This window comes from Callorhinus ursinus, unplaced genomic scaffold, assembly GCF_003265705.2.
Source record: "Callorhinus ursinus isolate GAN/ISIS: 27379988/994484 unplaced genomic scaffold, GSC_fseal_2.0 scaffold20, whole genome shotgun sequence".
Lineage (NCBI taxonomy): Eukaryota > Metazoa > Chordata > Mammalia > Carnivora > Otariidae > Callorhinus > Callorhinus ursinus.
In genome coordinates, this window is record NW_027397082.1 from 19408477 (window position 1) to 19427416 (window position 18940).

The 18940-nt window shown below is 53.2% G+C and overlaps 1 protein-coding gene across 8 annotated transcripts in view; it reads right to left on the minus strand.

The window, feature by feature from the left end:
* Positions 1 to 1198: 1198 nt before the first annotated feature.
* PAX2 (paired box 2) overlaps positions 1199 to 18940 on the minus strand; it is a 78074-nt gene continuing 60332 nt past the window's right edge. For 4 of the 8 annotated variants that reach the window (XM_073904305.1, XM_025880839.2, XM_025880836.2 and 1 more), the window contains 3 exons: positions 4982 to 5083; positions 2719 to 2805; positions 1199 to 2228 (listed from right to left, as the gene is read on the minus strand). In XM_073904305.1, the coding sequence (XP_073760406.1) occupies positions 2107 to 2228; positions 2719 to 2805; positions 4982 to 5083 (311 nt within the window). In that variant the 3' untranslated portion in view covers positions 1199 to 2106. Of the gene's footprint in view, positions 2248 to 2718; positions 2806 to 4981; positions 5084 to 18940 lie in introns of all 8 variants that reach the window. The other 4 variants (XM_025880842.2, XM_025880838.2, XM_025880840.2 and 1 more) reach the window with 1 other exon arrangement.

Below are 18940 nucleotides of genomic sequence, written 5' to 3' on the forward strand. Positions count from 1 at the left end.
GGGCCCCTGCCCGGCCAGCTCCACAGGGACTGGACGGGCCTGGCCTCGGAGTTTGAACCTCAGCGCCCTCGCCGCCCCGTTCGGGCCACGGAGCCTGGCCGGGCGCCGGCAGTTCCCTTAAACTATTCTCTTTTCTCGTTTTCCTTTTCAAATAAAAAGGCTCGAAGGGGAGAGAGATCTGGGCGAGGACTCCAAGCCTTTTCGGATTTGTTCAAGGATTTTTATTTATTTTATTTATTTATTTTCACTTTTATTGACTTTGTTTCTGTTATTTCGAGTCGTCACGATCCACGGGTGAGGAGACATGCAGGGCGCATCGCCGCTACCGAGAGAGCAACTACGGGGCGGGGCGGCCCGGCCGCCGGCGGCCCAGGGCGCGCGGGGCACGGCCGGGGTGGGGGCGAGCCCGGGGCTGGAGCTGCCGCCTCGCAGAGAGCCTGCGTGGGCCAGGCGGCCGGGGCGGGGCTGGGGGAGAGGCCGAGGGAGGGGCAGAGACGGAGAGACAGAGACGGAGGGGGAGAGAAGCAGGGCAGAGAGAGATGGAGAGAGGGCAGAGATGCGGAGGAGAGAGACGAGGAGAGCGAAAACACGGAATTACAGAGAAATAGCCAACGAAACAGAGGCGAGAGGAGTCCACAGGACCATGTTCGTCGTTTTGCATAGAGATTTCTTTTCTTTCGTAATTTTTTTTGTAACATAAAAAATGCCCCCCTCCCTCAGGACGTGCTGTGCTTTAGTGGGCGTGTAGCTGTGTCCCCTCCCTCCCCCCCAGCGAGCGGCGACTCTCACAGCACAGACAGAGGGGCGTATCTACAGGCAGGGCGGGCGGGCAGCGGGGACTCTACCGGGCGGGGCGGGGCGGCGGGGCGGGCTTATATACACGGGGGTTCGCCTTCACACGACACACACCGTCTTTCTACAAAGCAGCAGCCTGTTGAATTTGTTTTGTTTTGTTTTTCCTTTTTGCAAAGACCATCATATTAAATAAATGCAGACTTTTCGCGGTTCTGTTCAGTTCCTGCCGGAGGAGGAGGCTGGGGGTGGGGGTGGGGGTGGGGGTGGACTGGGCAGCCCCCACTTCCACCCCGCCGCCGCTCAGACCCGGCTCCTACCACCGGCAGATCGCGAGTCTGTGTCGGGGGAGGGGACGTCCAGGAGCCGCGCCGCCAGACCAGTGCCCGCGGCCTGCGGAAACTGGTCCTGCGGCAGGCACTGGAGAGCCTCCGAAGGGGCGAGGAGTTAGGGAGGAGAGATGGGGAGCGTCGTGGGATGGGAAAAGGACGGGCATGAGGGGAGAATGGAAGGTCGGCAGATGGAAGAGACGCTGAGGTAGGGGCAAGGTGGGGCTGAGAGTCCGGTCCGTAGTAAGAGTGCCTGGACCCTGGGGAACCAGGCGATTCAGGTGGAGTGGGGAAGAGCCAAGAGTAGGGCTCGGTGGGTGCGCGCTGCTGGGGCCTGCGTGCCTTGGGTTCCAACTTCGGGAAGACCTGATGACCCCAACCCCCGTCCCAAGAGCCCGGACCCCACGCCCCCATTCCACTCCACCTCGTGGGGCAGGGCACGCTCGGAAGGTGGGGGCAGTCCGGCTAGCGCGAGGGTAGGGACTCTTCCTGGAGGGTTCGGCAGGGGGCTCTTCCTCCTTCTGCAGAAAATCGTTTTGTTCTTAATTTCCTTCGCCCAGTGCCTCCAGCGAAACCTCCCGGCGCCAGAGCGTCCGAGACCGGCTGCTCCGGGGGCTGGGCCGCGCTGCAGTCCGTGCTGATTGTGTGTCACAGAAACGTGTCCCCCGCGCGCAGCGGCGGGCCGGGCCAGGGTCTGGCGGCGTGGCTGGTCGGCTCCGCGGCCGGCTCGGGCCAAGGCCGGGCGAGCTGGGGTGCGCCCTCCTCTCGCCGCCGCGCGGTCCAGGCAGGCGGGGAGGGGCGGCGGGCGGGGTTGGGGGCGGCGGGCCCGGGCCTGAGGGTCCCGCCCGCGGCTCCACCTGTCCTGTCCGGCCTTCGACGGGGTGTGGTGTGAAGGGCTGCAGGGCTCCTGGGATGGGGGTGGGGCTGGGGCGGCGGCCGGGAGGCATCGCGTCGCGTCGGTCCTCCCTCCCTCCGGGGTGGGCGGTCAGACGGGGACGATGTGGAGGCCGAAGCTGTCGGCCTGAAGCTTGATGTGGTCCCCGCGGTAACTAGTGGCGGTCATAGGCAGCGGCAGCAGCGGCAGGGGCGGAGCCCCGGGGGGCGGCACTATAATAATAAGGGGAACCTGGAAGTTAACACAGGAGAAGAATGGGCTGGGTGAGAGCACAAACAGGAGAACAAAAAAGGAAAGAAAAGCAAAGACCTCCCGGGGCTGGGGTCTGGCGGGATCGGGGCAGGGACACCTTGGTTGGGCTACGGGGCCGGTCGCCCCCGGGAGAGGTTCATTCACCGGTGGGAGAGGGACCCGATCGATCGGTGACCGCCGCCGCCCGAGTGGGGACCTTCCAGAGGGACCGAGGGTGGGGGCGGCGCAGAGCCGGCTAGCCCCGGGGGAGGGAGAGAAAAGGAGGGAAGGGGCAGGAGGCGCGGGCGTCCTCAAGGGATCCCGGACCTCAGTGCTGCACTAACGAGCCCGCCCGCCCGGCACCCGAAGGTTGGGTCGCGGGGAGTCGGCCCGGCGTCGGAAGCAGCCCGGCCGAGCTGGCCCGCGCGGGCTGACGTGCTGAGCCGCCGACCAGCCAGGTGGCGTACTCACTTAGTAAGGCGGGGTTGCTGAATCTCCAAGCCTCGTTGTAGGCCGTGTACTGGGGGTGGCTGTACGGGTTGCCGGAGAACTCGCTCCCTGCGGGAGGGTGGTGGAGTGGGGATCAGACACGCGCAACGCCGGGGCGGACCCGACGTGCCCGGCCAGCGGCCTCCCCCGGGTCCGAGGTGCAGGTGCCGCGGGCAGAGCAATGCCCGCCAAGGGCGTGAGGGCAGACGGAGGCAGAGCAATCCACCGGGTCTGCGTGGGGAGAGCCCATGGTGGGGAGGGTGCAGAAGCACGGACACGGGCCTGGGGGCTTGGGGCTCCCCCGAGGAGGCGCTCCGGACCAGGCGGGGTTTGTTGGGGGGGGTCCCAGCGCGTCTACCCCGCTGCTTTGGGGGCCAGGGCCTTTTTAGTGGACACTCTGGCTCTAGGAGCCATAGCCCCACGGGGTGGAAGCCGGGGGGGGGGGAGGTGGCGAAGGAAGGCCCTCGGGACACTTTGTCCCAGAAAGTCCTAAGAATGGCATCTCAGCACGGTGCCAACGCAAGGGGTGGGGGCTCTGCTGGGAAACACCCCTCTCCCGCCTTTCCCTCGAGAGATTCGGTACTCGGGCCACGCAGCAGGAGAAGGAGGCGGTGCGAAGCAGGTGGACTGCCCGCCGGTCCGCGAGCGGTTAGCCCGGGGCCCCGTGGGCTGGGAGCTGTTGGAAGCTGCTTCCCTCCCTCCGCGGGAGAAAGGCCAGGCCTCCGGGTTTCCCCCTCGCCCTTTCTCCTGTGTGATGACCCCAGACTGTTTACAGTGATCCCTAACCGCGGGTTAAGTAGAGGAGAAGGGGCCCCTCTCTGAGAGGGAACTGGGGTGGGGGTGGGGGATGCAGCCACTGGAAAGCCTGTTTATTGACGAGGAGGGAAAGCATGCGTGCAGCAGGATAATGAGCTTCTGAGCTCAACTGTGACCAAGAGGAACTGAGCTATCTCCTTCCCCATCGCTAATGAAACAAGTGTAATTTCCTCATCAGCACTAGATTCTGTTTAACGACTCCCCCCTTGCCACCATGAGCTCCCCTCATCCCCACCTCCTTGCAGACACCCCTCGCTCACCCCCACCTAAGACCTTCTCCAGCCTCCACCTGCTCACTGCTGGGACTTTCCCAGAAGAATCTCCTTGTCCCCAACACTTCTACCCCCACTCCAGATCCGGGCAGAAATCCCCTCACCCACACCTCCCCGCTCTCCTTAGCCAGTCCCTCTAACTCCCTTCAGCCCCCGTGGTACAGCACCCGGCGGCGGCAGTCTCCCTCTTTGCCACCACCCATGTCCCCCTCAAGCTCTGCTTAGCCAGGGCTGTCCCTGGATGGACATCCAGGAATGGGGCTAGTCACCCTCTTCTATCCTCCCCCACCATGGGGGCTGTGCGTCAGGGGAGGGCCACCAGCAGGAGTGGGCTGCAGGCCCAGCGAGTCTCACCCTCTTTAAGACAAGAGGGTTTTGGCGTTTCTGCGAATAGAACCTTCAGCTCTCTGGCTTCAAGCCCAGCTCCCAAACAGGGGTGAGAGGTTGGGAGGAGCACAACGTCCAGCTGCAGTCCTCAGACCCAAAGTCTGGCCTCCTCCTCTCTGATCCACACAGTCCAGACCCAACTCCTCAGGAGCAATGAAGGCCCCGGTACCTCTGAGGAGACGTGGTGCTCTAGCTTGTCTCTCTGAAGCCAATGTCTCTCTGGGTCCAGCTATAGCCTGTCCTCTGTTCCTCTTTCCTTAGGGACTAGCTCCCTCTTCTCCCTGGGGTGGGGTCAGTTCCCCACACTGGTTTTCCCTGTGGGTTGGTATGGACCAGGGTGGCTTTGTCTGAGTGACTGACAATGCCCCTGGAAATGGTTCTTGGCTCCAAGTTTCCATGGAAACCAGGGCAGGCTCTTCCAAGCAGTGTCAGCTGGCTGGGAGTGGGCTGGGGCACTGGAGAGAGGAGCTGAGGCTGAGTGCTCCCCAGGCACAGGCTCAGGTGGGTGGGCACTGTGGGGGGGGCATGACATACACTGGGGTGCACACAGGAGCCACTTCTGCAAACTCCCTCCCTGGGTTGCTCATGAGGGAGGATGAGGGACCAACTGCAGCCTCTAAGGAGAGAGAGGGATGGAACAGCAATGGTTTGGGCGGGAAGGGACGCTGGGTCTCCCCCCACCCGCAGCCTCAGACTACAGACCACTCAGCAGCTCACCCACAATTTAGTCACCCCCACCTAAATTAGGCAGCTGCAGCATTGTCACCTACCAGGCACCATTCCTGCCAGGGTGGAGGTGGGGTAGCTTCCCTGGCCAGTGGGGGGCACGTGAGGGGGGTAACCAGGCAGGGTGGTGCTCGCCATGTCACGACCTGGAAAAACACAAAGGGGAAGGGGTGAGGCCTGGAAGAGAGAGGCCTGCCTCTCTGCTCACACCAGGATACTTCATGGGAAGGAAAGTCTTGGAGAGGAAGGAGCTGTGTGCAGACATGTGGGAGAATATCTGAATGAGCAGGTCCGGCCTTTACACGTGTTTAAGCTTGTTACTTAAGTGCCCTGTGTTCGACTGCGCACCTCTGCTCTGCGTAGCGCTTTGCGTCTCTCCGTGTGCGTTTATGTGCGTATGTGTTTCCCCTTGCTTGTGTCTCTTCATAGCCCAAACGCAGACGGAGAAGGGAGGGAGATGACCTGCTTTTATTCCTCCTCTCAGGCCAGATATTCAGCTGTGGTTTCTCCAGTAGCCAAATGGACCTCTATCATCTTGCTCACCTCTCTAGCACCCCATCTTTCCTTCAGGCTTGGAGGATACCCCCACCTCCACCCATACTGGGGCTGATGGGTCTTCCTTGTCCTTTCTAGGTAGAGCTGCAGGTGCTCAGCCTGGCAGGTGTGGAGAGTGGGGGGAGGGGGGCTGTGCAGCCAGTGGGCTATTTTGCTGTTAGGGTTTATAGCATTTAAATGATAGAAAACTATCCCTTAAGTGAAAACCAGGAGCTTTGAGCCAACAGTTCAAGTGGATCAGATAAAGCTCCAATGAGCAGAACCTGCTCCCCCCACGAGCTGCTGGACTTCTGTCCCTGGAAACTTCTGCTAGCCAGGGTCTGGAGGGTGGGAGGCAGGGCTTTCCTTAGCAGTGTCCTGGAGTGAAGGTAAAGCAAGCCAATATTAGGGAGCCACCCTAGTCCACAGACATCTCTGGGACACAGCTACACCTGAATGGCCTCCTTTCCTTGCCTGTCCCCTCCAGCGCCACGAAGGGATCACCACCTGCCTTGCAATTTATGCCCCAATCTTTAATGACAATAATTTGCCCTCTTCCCTCTCCCACACTTCCATGCCCTAGAGACAATGTGATGCTCTCCTGGGTACCATGTATCCTCTCCAGATCCCCCTTATGCTCCTCAGCCTGTGCCACTCTCCCACCCTAGTGCCTCTGTCTGGCCCTGAGAAGGCCAAGTGTGGCTGGGGGACGTCACAGAACTACACATATTTGGCCCAGCTCATTTTCATCAGTTGCCCTAGTCTTCACCCTCCCCGTGGCTATTCCAAAGCGCCCCTTGCTCTCCTTGCCACTCTCTCCTTGAATTTCACCTCATCTCCTACTTTTCTGAGACCTGAGTTTCCTCACTCCTCCCTTAACACATCTGAGTGATTTATCTTTCCCTAAGTATACAGAGCTTCAGCTCAGCTTTTTGTATTTCCAGCTGCCTGCTGAACATTTTCTTTTTTTAAAAAAGATTTTATCTATTTATTTGACACAGAGAGAGAGAGTGAGTGAGAGAGAGAGAGAGAGAGAGATCACAAGGAGAGGGAATGACAGGCAGAGGGAGAGGGAGAAGCAGGCTCCCTGCAGAGCAAGGAGCCCAATGCGGGGCTCGATCCCAGGACTCTGGAATCATGACCTGAGCTGAAGGCAGACGCTTAATCGACTGAGCCACCCAGGCGCCCCAACATTTTCATCAGCTGTCCCATTGTCACCTCAAACCTAATGGGGATAAAAGCCAACTCATCTTCCCCCCAATCAGGTGTGTTGAAGAACTTCCTGAAGATCACCAAACCAAAAAACTTTGGAATCCTTCTTTTGTTTTGAGAGAGAGCGCTTGTGAGCTGGGTGTGTGTGTGTGTGTGTGTGTGTGTGTGTGTGTGTGTGTGTGCGCCCGGTGGGGGCAGAGAGAGCATGAGAGAGAGAATCTTAAGCAGGCTCCACTCCCAATCCAACACAGGGCTCGATCTCATGACCCTGAACAACCCTGAGATCATGACCTGAGCCGAAATCAAGAGTCAGATACTTAACTGACTGAGCCACCCAGGCGCCCTGAAATCCTTCTTGATATAGCCTGTGTCCTTCCCCTCTGGATGAAGTCAGTCACCAAGTGTTACCAATTACCCTTAGCAACGTCTGTTACATTGGCCCCATCTCCATTTCGTCTACAGCCTCCAGAGCTCAGCTCCTGAGCACACGCCCTTGGTCTGCCGCAATAGTGCTCTTGCTTGTATTCCCTGCCTGCACATTCTTGCTCCTCCGGTCTAGCCCAGGTGTGGCTGCCTGGCCAGTCCTCATGAAATGTTGCTTTCAACATATCACTTCCCGGGCACCTGGGTGGCTCAGTTGGTTAATCGACTGCCTTCGGCTCAGGTCATGATCCTGGAGTCCCGGGATCGAGTCCCGCATCGGGCTCCCTGCTCGGCGGGGAGTCTGCTTCTCCCTCTGACCCTCCCCCCTCTCATGTGCTCTTTCTCTCTCACTGTCTCTCAAATAAATAAATAAAATCTTTAAAAAAAAAAAAAACATATCACTTCCCTTGTGAAAACCACCACTGATTCTCTGTAGTCCACAGCTGGAATCTACACTCTGCCAGCCTTCCAAAGCCTCCGGGGTACTCTCCCCATCTGACTTTCTCAGCTCTGGCTCTCACTCCGCCTGGTTTGGTTGGACTGTTTTCACAGGCATGTGTGCTGTGGAACCTCTCTGTGCTTTTGCTGTATCATTTTCTTCTTCCTCATAGTTTCCCCTCTCTTTCCAACTCAAGCCTTAAAATGCCTACCATTCTACCCATCAGGGAAGTTTCTTTCTTCTAAACTTCTAGAGAGTCTGTGCTGCATGGTTGACCATGTCATCACATTCCGTAAGGCATTGGACCTGTATCATATTATGGCTTGCCTCCTCAAATAGACCATAATCAAACTGAGGGCAGGGTCCCGTCTTCTGCTCTGTCTTGCATAGTTGAGAAATCAATAAATGATGCTCAGTAAATACTTTACTGATTGATTCTCTATCACTTTATTGCACTTATAGCCAATTCCAGGTGGGTTGTACTGTTTTCTCATTGTTTCATGTGTGTTGGTCTCCTTTGAAGAGGTAAAGGCTGGGACAAAACATAAATGCTGAAATCTGCTTTTTCTCTAAAAACAGTTTGAACAGGGATTATGAATTTTTATAAGATGGGAAGAGATGACAGTGACTTATTGTGACTCAGTTTTATCATGAAATAGAATGGTTCTCCTCTATACCTGTCTAATATAGCGAAGATTTTACATTTCCTAAAACTCAAGAACAGGCAACAGGGCAGAACCGTCAGACAAGAGATCACTTCAGACTCCCAGGGAGACAGAAGAGAGAATCTGCATCTGCTCTGTTGTGGGCTTTCTTTCACTGACTTCTATTGTTAATAAAAGTTTCACTCCTCCTGCCCATCTCTCAGTGGAGTGGGTCTGAAGTGGACAAGGACAGCAGTATCTATCAATTCCTTGAGAGATTAATCATATGGCGTTTGTTGGTCAAAAGGCCCCAAGACAGAGGAGAGTTAGGGAAGAGGCAGAGGTTTTGCAATTAAAAAGATCTAGAAACCCAATTCCTCTTGGTCCTGTGACCTTAATGCCTACAAGGCATCCAGAGAAAGAAGTATTCTTCTTTCTTTAAAAAAAAAAACAGGAATTTAAATGCACCTGAATTCTGATTTTCAGCCTCCTGGTTCCTATAGCCTGTCACACATGAATTCCTTGTAATCTAAGGTTTTGTCATACAATTCCCTACCTGGCTTCAGGAGAGAGGAAGAAAGGCCAGATGCCCTAGAAAGGTGTCTCCAGCTAACCTGGAGTTACCTTATCGTGATGTTTATTTCCTCTCAGCTTTTCCTCTCGCAAAACAGTCAGGCTAACCTGCGGCATACAGAAACTTCTGCTTGCTGCAAGTTGCCCCCAGAACTGTTCGCTGAAAGACACATTTCTAAATTCTGGTTAAAAAACTGAATCCGGGAAGTGCTATTCAGACATTTTTAAAATGTGAGAGAAGAGGCCCACGATGAGGAAGAAGCATACATGCTTCCCGGTGTTCGGCACACAGCCGTGCTGTTCTATCCTGTGACATCAGCATCACCATAAAGAGGTGCCTGTCAGGACCCCTGAACCAAGAGAGGCGCAAGCCACCGCATACAAAGCACTCCCAATGGCTTCATTAGTACACAGGGGACACCTGAAGAGGAGGAAAAAATTGACCAAACTCTTGCCAGAGCCATATATTCTTCTGGAACACCATTGTCAATAATGGAAAACACATACTACAGGAAGTTTTCAAATTACTAAGACCATCATACCATTTGCCCAGCAGCATTCTTGGAGCAAGCCTCTTTTAGTGAGAGATATGAATGTGTAATGGAATGTGTGCAAGGAAGAATCAACAGAGCACTGCAGACGGATGGACAGAGGGGAGTGGAGACGGGTTCTAAAACTGTAAGCACAACCACCGCCTAAAAACAAACAAGCAAAAGCACAGAAAGAGGAGAAAACAGCAACATGGCAAAATACATCAGTTACAAAGTATGTGCCGCCCAAAAGAAGACAGGAAGCAGCAAGGTGTTTTGCTCACCCACAATGCCGGTAACGTGACAACAGCACCAAGAATCACAAATGGATAAAAACAAAAACAAAAACAAAAACCCACATATTACCAGGGGGATGGGCATTTCGTGTGGGAGACGTGCTTCCTAAGATCACAAAGTTTTAAAGATGGACAAGTCTTTGAGATGATCTGTCTAACCTCCTTGTCTCCAAGTTGAGAAAATGGAGCCGCAAAGGCATAATGGCGTCCTCATGGCCACAGGGCTAGTAAACGAGAGAGCCCACGTTTGAAGCTATGTCTGTCTCATGCTGCCTTTGAATGACAACATGAAGCCAGATAATCCCCAAAAGGGCTGAAGGAAAGGAAAAGAAGTCACCCAACAAGCAAAAATCTCTTATCGTCACTGTCGTCATTAAGACGAGGCAAGAAAAACAGGACATAAAGAATAAAATACTGACACCGAAAGTCTGTAGTAAAACTCCATGGGGTGGAGTATTAATCTCCTTGGAGAGTTTTCTAAAAAACAAAGAGGCTCTTCAAGAAACAGTAGTGGTTGAGAATCTTAAAGTACCCAGAAGTGTTAGAAGCACTGTACTTGATGAGGATGTCTTCTCAGTTCAACTGCGGAAATCCCTGAAGAGTCTACAGCCAATTTCTACAGCAATCACTGCATCTGAATCAGACAGTGCACTTTTGTCAGACATTCCTTACCAAATGGGCCAGATCAAATCAACTGTTTTGGAGAATCTAAGTGCAGTTCCTCTTACAAGTACAGAGAACAGCAAAGGGAATGACTTTATTAAGAAATTGGAAAATTTCAGTCACCAGATAATTTATGCTGTTTTGTCAGCTCTAAGACTCAAGGACAGAGTTGCGTTTCTACTTAAGCTAGACTAGCTAGCCTTCACTGGGCACCTACTACAGCTAGGCACCATCCTAAATATTTTCTATGTCTTATCTCTTTTAATTCTCGTATCAACCAATGATGTTGATCCATTTTTAATCCCCACTATATAGATGAAAAACCGAAACTCAGAGGGACTAAGTATTATGTTCAAGATTCCACAGATAGTAGATGGCAGAATCTGGATGAATAGAACAAGCAGTATACTTGGGAACTGATTCTAGAATGACATCCTCGAATATTATAAACTCAGAAAATAGGTATTTGGTCCAGGAGAGTAATCTGGGATTATGCTAAGTGAATCCTTCCTAAAACAACATCTTGTTGCTTCTTGTTGCTTGCATGCTTCAGGTTCTTCCATTTTCTACAGCAAGGATTTTAAACTGGGGTTCACTGATTCCGTAGGACTCCATGGACGCGCTTCACAGCGTCCATATAAAGCCATACACCGAACGTTATAGGTACACGTATATAATATCTAGACGGCTTTTGTCATACTCTCAAAAGTATTCATGACTCGAATATGGATAAACAGGATTTATAACAAACCAAAAGAACCTGTTCTTTGGCATAAGAAAGACACCGATTTGTTTAAATGTACTTGAATTGTACCAATAGACAAGTCTGCTCATACAAAGAAAAGCAAAATAACAGGTGAAGGAGCAGAGAGGCTCATCGCAAGTGAGGAAAACGTCAGCATCCATAAGACCCAGGAAATAATAAAAAGGCAGCCGCCAAAGCGGCAGAGATGCTCTGGCCTGGTGATGACTCAGACCACAAGACTTATTAGACATAGATTTATACAGCAAAAGTTCTATTCAGTGAGTGTAGAGATGCTTTTCCTCAGCATCGTTCTCTGAAAATGAGCACTTCTGCTATCCACTTGACACTATGGAGGACCCTAAGGCCAGAAAACATAACTCTTGTTTTACTATCCTATTCTCAAGTTTTGTCCGCTTCTCATAAGGTAGTGAAGATGAAGACATTAGATTGCTCCAAGGTTGGCAGTCTGGGCCTGCATTTGACACAAGCATTTATAATACTTCCAAGAATATAGCTATTAAATTTGTAATTACTGCCTACTTATACTGTACATTTACATTGACTATACCAATTATGATCACTTTATGACCAATCCAAGTTTACATAATACACTGAAGTAACAAACTTTAAATCTGTAAAAGCTGCTTTTAAAGGACAGGAAAAGAGTTTTCTACATGTTTCATTTTGTTTCTTATTTCCCATGTTTCTGAATCCTCCCCAAGGTTTCTACGGGGGGGTGGGGGCGGCGCAGAGGTGCCTGCGAGAGCCCCCAGCCCCAGGCACTGGGTTGGCCCCAGAGCTCTTCATCCTGAGCCTTGCCTGCTCTGGGTTCCAGCAGAGGGGGCTGTGCCCGCAGCTCAGGTGGCTGCTCTCCTAGCTGATCTTGCTTCCCACACAGCTGGACCTTTCGTCCCTGCTGTGTCCTAGGCAGGGATGCTGCCCGGATCTGTGTGGGCTCAGGAAGGTCTGCACCCTGTCAGCCAACCAGCTGTGTATAACCAGTTATGCTTTTCCCACCCCTTCTCCTTCCTTCCAGCACACTGCCCTCATCTGGGCCATGGTCGCCTGCTGCCCTGGGACCCCCCAAGAAGTGGCTTCCTTTTAACTCATCTGGACTGTGGATGGAGCCACAGCCTCCGGATCCTGGGAGAAGGCTAGGGAGTGTTGGCAAGTATCACATTTTCAGAAGCCTGAAAGGGAGTCTGGCTATCTTCTAGAGAAGGAAACTGACGCTCAGAGAGAGGGGAGGACATCCCAGCCCTCTCCTCCTTCACTTCTCCAAGCTGCCTTCTCTAGCTCCTTTAGCATATCACAAGTGGAGACTGGAGTCCGCAGGTGCTCCGGCGCTGGGGAGGCTGGGCTCGACTCACCGATGGGCTCCAAGCACCAGAGACCCTCATGCTGGGTGGGCAGAGGTTAAGCCTGTTTGCACAGTCTCCCGATACTCCAGGTCTCCCAGTTCCTCTCCAGCTTTATTTTGTTCTCTGAGAGCACTGAATTGTCAGCTCTAATCCTTCCAAAAGCGCAGCGTTTTTCAGGCGCTCTGTGTAAGTGAAACCCTAATCCCAAGGAAAACGGCCACTTAAGCTGCTGGAGCATTAGGCTGCTCTGGGAGCGGGCCCTCGGACTTCCTCCCTCCCTGCCTGGCAGCCCAGGGAGGAGAGGGGAGGATTCCAGGCTGAAGGGAGCAAAGCCCTCTCAGAAGTAACAATGGTGGCAGGGCTTGCCTCCCAAAGCTCAGGGCTGAAAAAGTGCTGGCTTGTTTGTCCTGAGGCTGATAGCCGGGAAGGAAAGATTCTGATCACCCTAGGGAGGCAGTGTGTGTATGTGTTCAGGGGAGAGAGGGTTTTCCTGTCCCTTGGGGGCTGGCTGGCTCTCTGGGGGAAACAGGCTTTCAGGTCTTACCTAGGTGGCTTTGAGGCCACCGGGAGACATTTCTGAGCCCTTGGTCCCAGTGCATACCTGTAATATTCATTGGGACACCACCATTTAGGATTTCTGGTCATTCAGAAAAGACCGAGTTGATGGATTTTACTTTTACTTAGCCAATCTTTTCTTCTTAGAGAGTGCCAAATAATGGAGTAAACAAGCTCCGTGCCAGGAGATCCCCCTTTTGGAGAATTCTCCTTTGGGACACCCCAAGCATCTCTAAACATCTATATAGCAGCTGAGAGGTTCTCCATAACCTAGCTAATCATGAAAATGGTGCCCAGGGCTTTCTATTAGGCAGCCCTTTGTTACCCTGAGTTGGCTACTATACGCACTTGAAATAGAGATCATTGATTTCTTAAAAATATTTTGATTCATATTAAAACTGGCCCCTCTCCCTGATCTCTACATGGATCAGTGAGCCCTGGCGGTGTGGAGGACTAAGCACACACAGTCCATTTGGGGTGCTCAGCCTTTTGGTATCATGGGTGGAGGAAAGAGATGAAGGGAGAAGTCAAGAGGAAGGCCCAAGGTAATGGGCCACATCTGAGCTCAGCTTAGAAGACCATGGTACCGCATCTTTGCTAAAATACCCAGGAGCCTTTCAGACCTTCTTCATCTTCTCCATGGCTCTCCTCCCCTCTGCAGCTCCTTTAGCAGCCCCATGTGCTTCTGTCCAAGGCCCCCTGCTGGGATGCACAGCCCATCACCACCGGGGATGGCTGCTGGTAGCACAAACATGGATGTGGACTTAGGATGGAGACTGAGGTGGTACAGCTTTTATTCTGCTCCAATTCGATCTGACTCTCCCAGGCCTAGAGTGGATTAGTGTTCCTTTTCAATATCCTTTCCCTCTAAAGGTGAACTGGATAAAGGAGGAAGGGAAAGAGCCCAGATCCAATGACTCCCTAGGCTGCAGGCCCAGGGCACCTGCATTATCTGTCAATGTCTCATTGCTATGGAAATGCCCCCGCAATTAAATCAGAGCCGAGGTCTGGGGGCTGGAGGTCCTTGGGGATGTGGCTGGAGGCCTCAGGGATGCTTGGAGGAAGCTAGCTTCATACTATTGGGCCTTCCGGGCCTAAGTATAGGGTCCAGGGCGCATGGGTACCATGGAGAAGCCCTCTGGCTTGGTTTGGCCTCCGCAGCAAGGGGCTCTGACTTGTTGTATGTCAGAAGTTGCCCTAGCTCGCTCCTTTCAAGGTTGGAGAGGAGGTCTGATGTCTGTGCCCTAAATTCCTCTAGCTAATCAGGGGCTTTGAGCCGACAGACAAGGCTAGGAGACTCCCAGCCTCCTTTAGAAACATTTCTCAGCCTTTATTGCCCTCTCCTCCCCCGGAGGGGCTGGCCAAGGGCTAAGCTGTTTGTTTTATGGAGGGAAGTGCAGTTGCATTGGAAGGGGGTTGTTAACTACAGGAAAGAGGCAGTTTCTGGAGGTCCTCAGGACTCCCTGCGTAGGAGGAGGAGGGTTTCCCAGGATCCACACTTCTGTCTGCTAAAAGACCACTTTGCTGACCATCCCAGATCTGGGCAAGGGGTCTGAGCTTCTGAGGGCTCACAACCCTTTCTCAGAAGCTGAGCCTGCACGGTTGGTTCTCACAGGCCTCCAGGACCTGGGGGGTCAGCCCTGCTTTTCAGCTTTGAACTCTGCCTTACTGACTTCCCCTCAATGTACCAGGTTCCAGGAGAAGCTTCTGCCCCCTCTCCCCACCTTGGGCACTCTCCCCTCTTGGGCAGCATCCACATCTCCTCCTGGATCTTAGCTATAGATTCCTTCAGAGCTGTAGTCTTAAGGCATCAAGAGAAGTTTCTCCCAAACTCTTGAATAAAACCACCTTATCCCCCCACTGCCATCCACCCAGGGTAGAGAAGCTAATGAGGCTCTTTCTTCACTGAGGAGGACTGTATTTTCCTTGTCCCTAGCTTTCCAAAGTTCAGACATTTTTCCAAAGGGAAGATTCTCTGCTAACACCTGAGTCTGGGAGCTTGAATAAGCAGGGAACAGGCTCTACGCTCAGGGCTGCCTGAGGCTCCTGAACCTCAAAACAGTAAGCTATATATAGGTGTGGTCTTCTTTCGTTGTCCTTTTGAACTTTTATTACCTGAAGATTGGCTAAGCTGTGGTGGGGAAGGGGATGTGGGATCTGGAACCGTGATAAACACAAAACTAATACTTTTATCTTTTTTTTTTTTTGAATATGAAACATACTTATTTTATACTTGTTTTTGGACTGTTCTATTATCTCCAGCTCTTGGGGATATTAGTCATCCTATTTCTCGCTTCTGCTAACTCTCCCTCATGATAGCTTGTATTCACATGAGGTGTGTAATTTTTTGTCGTGAGCTCATCTTTAGTGGTGGAGTCCCATGTGCCCTAGGTTGGGGAATGCCTCTACGGAGAAGGTCTGCCCTGGTTCCTGCTGGGGTTTCTGAGTGGGTTATTACCCTAGACAAATTTTTATGTCAGTTCTTGGCTGGGGGTTCCTGCCACATACTCAGGTATAAATTTGGCCTCTGAACCAGGGTCAGGCTTAGGGGCTCCATTTTTCATGGAGACAATTTTTCACTCACTTGCTTCCCTGGACCCCTGGGATAATTTGTGTGTTTCCCTTTCACAGATGGCGTCTTGCTCTGTTCCTGGCTTTTCACAGGGTAATACTCACTTCTAGCTTCCTGCTTCTTTTGGACTCAAGGTCGTGGCTTCCATCTGCTGTGTGACAACTGCGGTCTCCCCCAGTTGGGGTCCACCCCCAGTGCAATGCCCCTGGTCATTCACTTCTTGCTCTGGCTTTGAGTTTCCCTCTCCTTCTGGCACTGGAGAGTGAGGTTTGCTTGTTGTGTTAACAATTCTTGTTGTTATATTTTTATCCAGCTGTGTTTTGGGGAGTGTAGCCCGCCTTGTTTCTGGACATGGATCTCATCGCTCCATCACCTCTCTGGGACTAAAAGGAGGGTGGCAAGAACTACCCTCGCACGAAGCTCTCCCAGTGCTTAGTGCCAGTGCCCACTGGAGGCCAGGGCAGCCCGCTCAGGGCAGTAGCTCCGGGGACTGACAGGTGGATTCCTGGGCTGCTAGGGTTAGCCTGGAGAGCCGCCACACACTCCCTGTCTCCCTCCGTGTGGCCTCCAGGGTAGGGAGCCTGCTCTCACCTTCACGGTGGACTTTCACCAGGCCAAGGGACTCTCTAAATGCTCAGGCGCCTCTCCAAGGGACTTGGGGCATCCTGAGACTAGTACTCATCTTCTCCCAGATCAACATTGATGCCAGTGTCCCCTCATGCTCCTCTATGGCTGAAGACCTGGACAGGCACAGGAAGGGAGAGGTTGGGGTGAAGGTCATGGGGATGAGGGGCTCTTTTCTTCCAGTGAAGGGAGATTTGAAGGCACCAGCACACAGTTGGAGCCAGAGTCCTCACTGAGGTCCCGGCCCAGAGGTCTCTGGGACGACTGAGGGGTTGATGACAGCCCCCTCTGGGGGCCTCTGGAAGGGTAAGAAGTTGATAGAAGAAGAAGGTACCAGCCACCGCCAGCCAAGCTGAGGAGGCCTGGGGCCAGAGTACCCCCAACCCACTCTCTCCTGTAGCTGGTCCCTTTTTCCTTATCACTTCAGAGCGGCTCGGCTCCGTTCCAGACCAGCAGCCTAGAGCAGTGGGCTGGAGAGAAGAGATGCCGCTGAGCTAGAGCAGCCCAGCGGCGGAAGGGAAAGTGGGTGATAAATTTAAATAACCAGCTTGACTTGGCAGCTTGCTGAGTTGTGATGCAGTGAAATTAAAATCTCGGCAGAACTTGCAAACACTACCCAGAAAAAAATCCGTCTCTCTCCTTGGCTCCAGGATGGAAGGTGGGGAGGGGAGACTGTCAGGCCAAGCCGCAGGCGCCGCCAGCCACCCTTGCTTGCGACGTGATGAGCTGTCCTGGCTCGCTGGGCCCCACGCTCCCCTCCACACAATAGCCCGGGCTCCTCTCTCCTCTCAGTCCTGACCTTGTGGAACAGCTGTATCAAGTGGCTGGTGAAGTCTGAAATCAGCCTCCGGTGCCAGGAGGTGGCAGGAATATCAATAAGGTCAGCTCTCCAGGTTGGGCTAGGGCATTGCTGGGCCGGTTTCCCCAGGGCTCATCCCTGAAGGGTTACAGCCTCAGCTGCCTGTCCCCGGGGAGGAAGATGAGCTGGGTGCGGGTGAGGAGGGGGCCCTGAACACCTTAGCCAGCCCAAGCCAGCCTGTGGATACAGATGACCTCCCTGCTCCCTCACGTTTAGCACATAGCTGGCCGGAAAGAGCCTCCCCCTTTTCGTTCTTGACCAAGGTCCTTCATATTCTCCAACAAAATAAGCTTTTTAAGAATCTTCGAGCGGAATTTCTACAAATACACCCAAAGCCTCACCCATATGCCAGATGTGCTTGAAGTTTCCACAGATGCCAAGATCCTTCTAGAAGAACCTAGCCCAAGTCCACCTCTCATGTGTCTGCTGTCCTTGCATCACTGCTTGCCGCTACCCACAAAGTCCTGGCCCGAAGGCCACCGTGCTGGACCCACTCCTGAGGTGGCCCATCGAGTCTCTGGGCACTGCCCCGTTTCTCACCTTGACAATACCTCCAGCAAATTCTGTTTGTCCCCATAATAAACACATCATGAATCATTCATCTTTAATAGATTATGCAAATTAGGAGGACATAAAATCAACAAAGATCAATAACTGCAGCCATTTAATTGCCAACAAAAACATTTTAAGAATGAGCATAATCTGCAGCCCTTTCTCTGGTAATGGCACCATTAATCCAAACATTGGATCTTGGCCTAAGTGTAGAAAATTCATTCCCTGCCCCCACCTCCTCCCACCTCCCTTCCCCCACCTCTCCACACACTTTTCTCTTTTTGGTAATTTCCAGTTTCTGAGCGAGTTTCCCGTCATTACCACTGGTGAACAGCTCCGAATGTTAATGGTTCTGCTTTTGTTACTCCTCGCTTGATTGAAATGTCGCATACAGATTGAGATGTTAGTGCTAACTTGCCACCTGGGAATGTCAAGCTGGGTCTGAAATGAACTTTTCTCACACTTGGATCCAGATGGATCAGCCGGAGATGTTCCCAGGCTGAGCTGGGACTGTTCCAGGGCCATGGGGGGGGGGGGGGGGGGGGGGGAGGCTCAAGGTGGAGACACTTTTCTGCACCAGCCCGAGTTCTCCTGCAGCAGGAACCCTACCCGAAGATCCATCTCTCCACCCCAGGGAGCCCCTGCCTTCTGGACTGTGGCCCCAGGCACAGAGAAGCACAGCTGGGATGAGAGAAAAGTCTCCTGGGCTCTCTTTCATCAGCAGCCTGGGGTGGGCCACCTTCAGGAAGTGGCCACTGAAACTCTCAGCAGATGAGAAGCGTGGCCTGGCCTGCACCATCTCTCTGCCTTGGGTCAGAACACCCAGCAGCTCAGAGAGCTTCCACGTTGGCCAAGGAGGGCTCATGTCAAGGGCCAGTTAATAATAGGCTATGTCCTGACCCAGCTAAGGTTGTCACTCCCAAAAGCCCCATCTGGTTCCCTGACACTTCCAGAACTCAATCTCTGATCGCCTAGCAAAAGAGCTCAACCTTGTCTGGGCCGAAAACTGTTGTACCAGGACACCCCTTGAGGAGAGCCCGGGAAAGCTAAGGACAGGGCTCTCCCAAGCCCGCAGGTGGAAGCTGGATGGCCACTCACAGCCCGGCTCGGGCCTGAGCCCTACTCAGATCAGCTCCATGCCAGAACCAGGGCCTTGCTCCCTGCCTTTGCCACCAGCTATGATGCTGGCTGTCTACAGCCCTGCTGCCAGGTCCCCGGGCCGCCTCCGCCCGCCTCGCTCGGCAGGTAACGCCTCAGTGTCTCCCAATCCCCACCGAGACCCTTCTCAATCATTCTGTCTCCCAAGGAACAAACGGCACATTGGCTTTAGTGTCTCCAGAATAATTAGGTGAATTTTAATAACACCTCAATGTGTGTTTCTCCCACTTGGGCACTTTCCTGGCCCGGAAACCCTTCTGCAG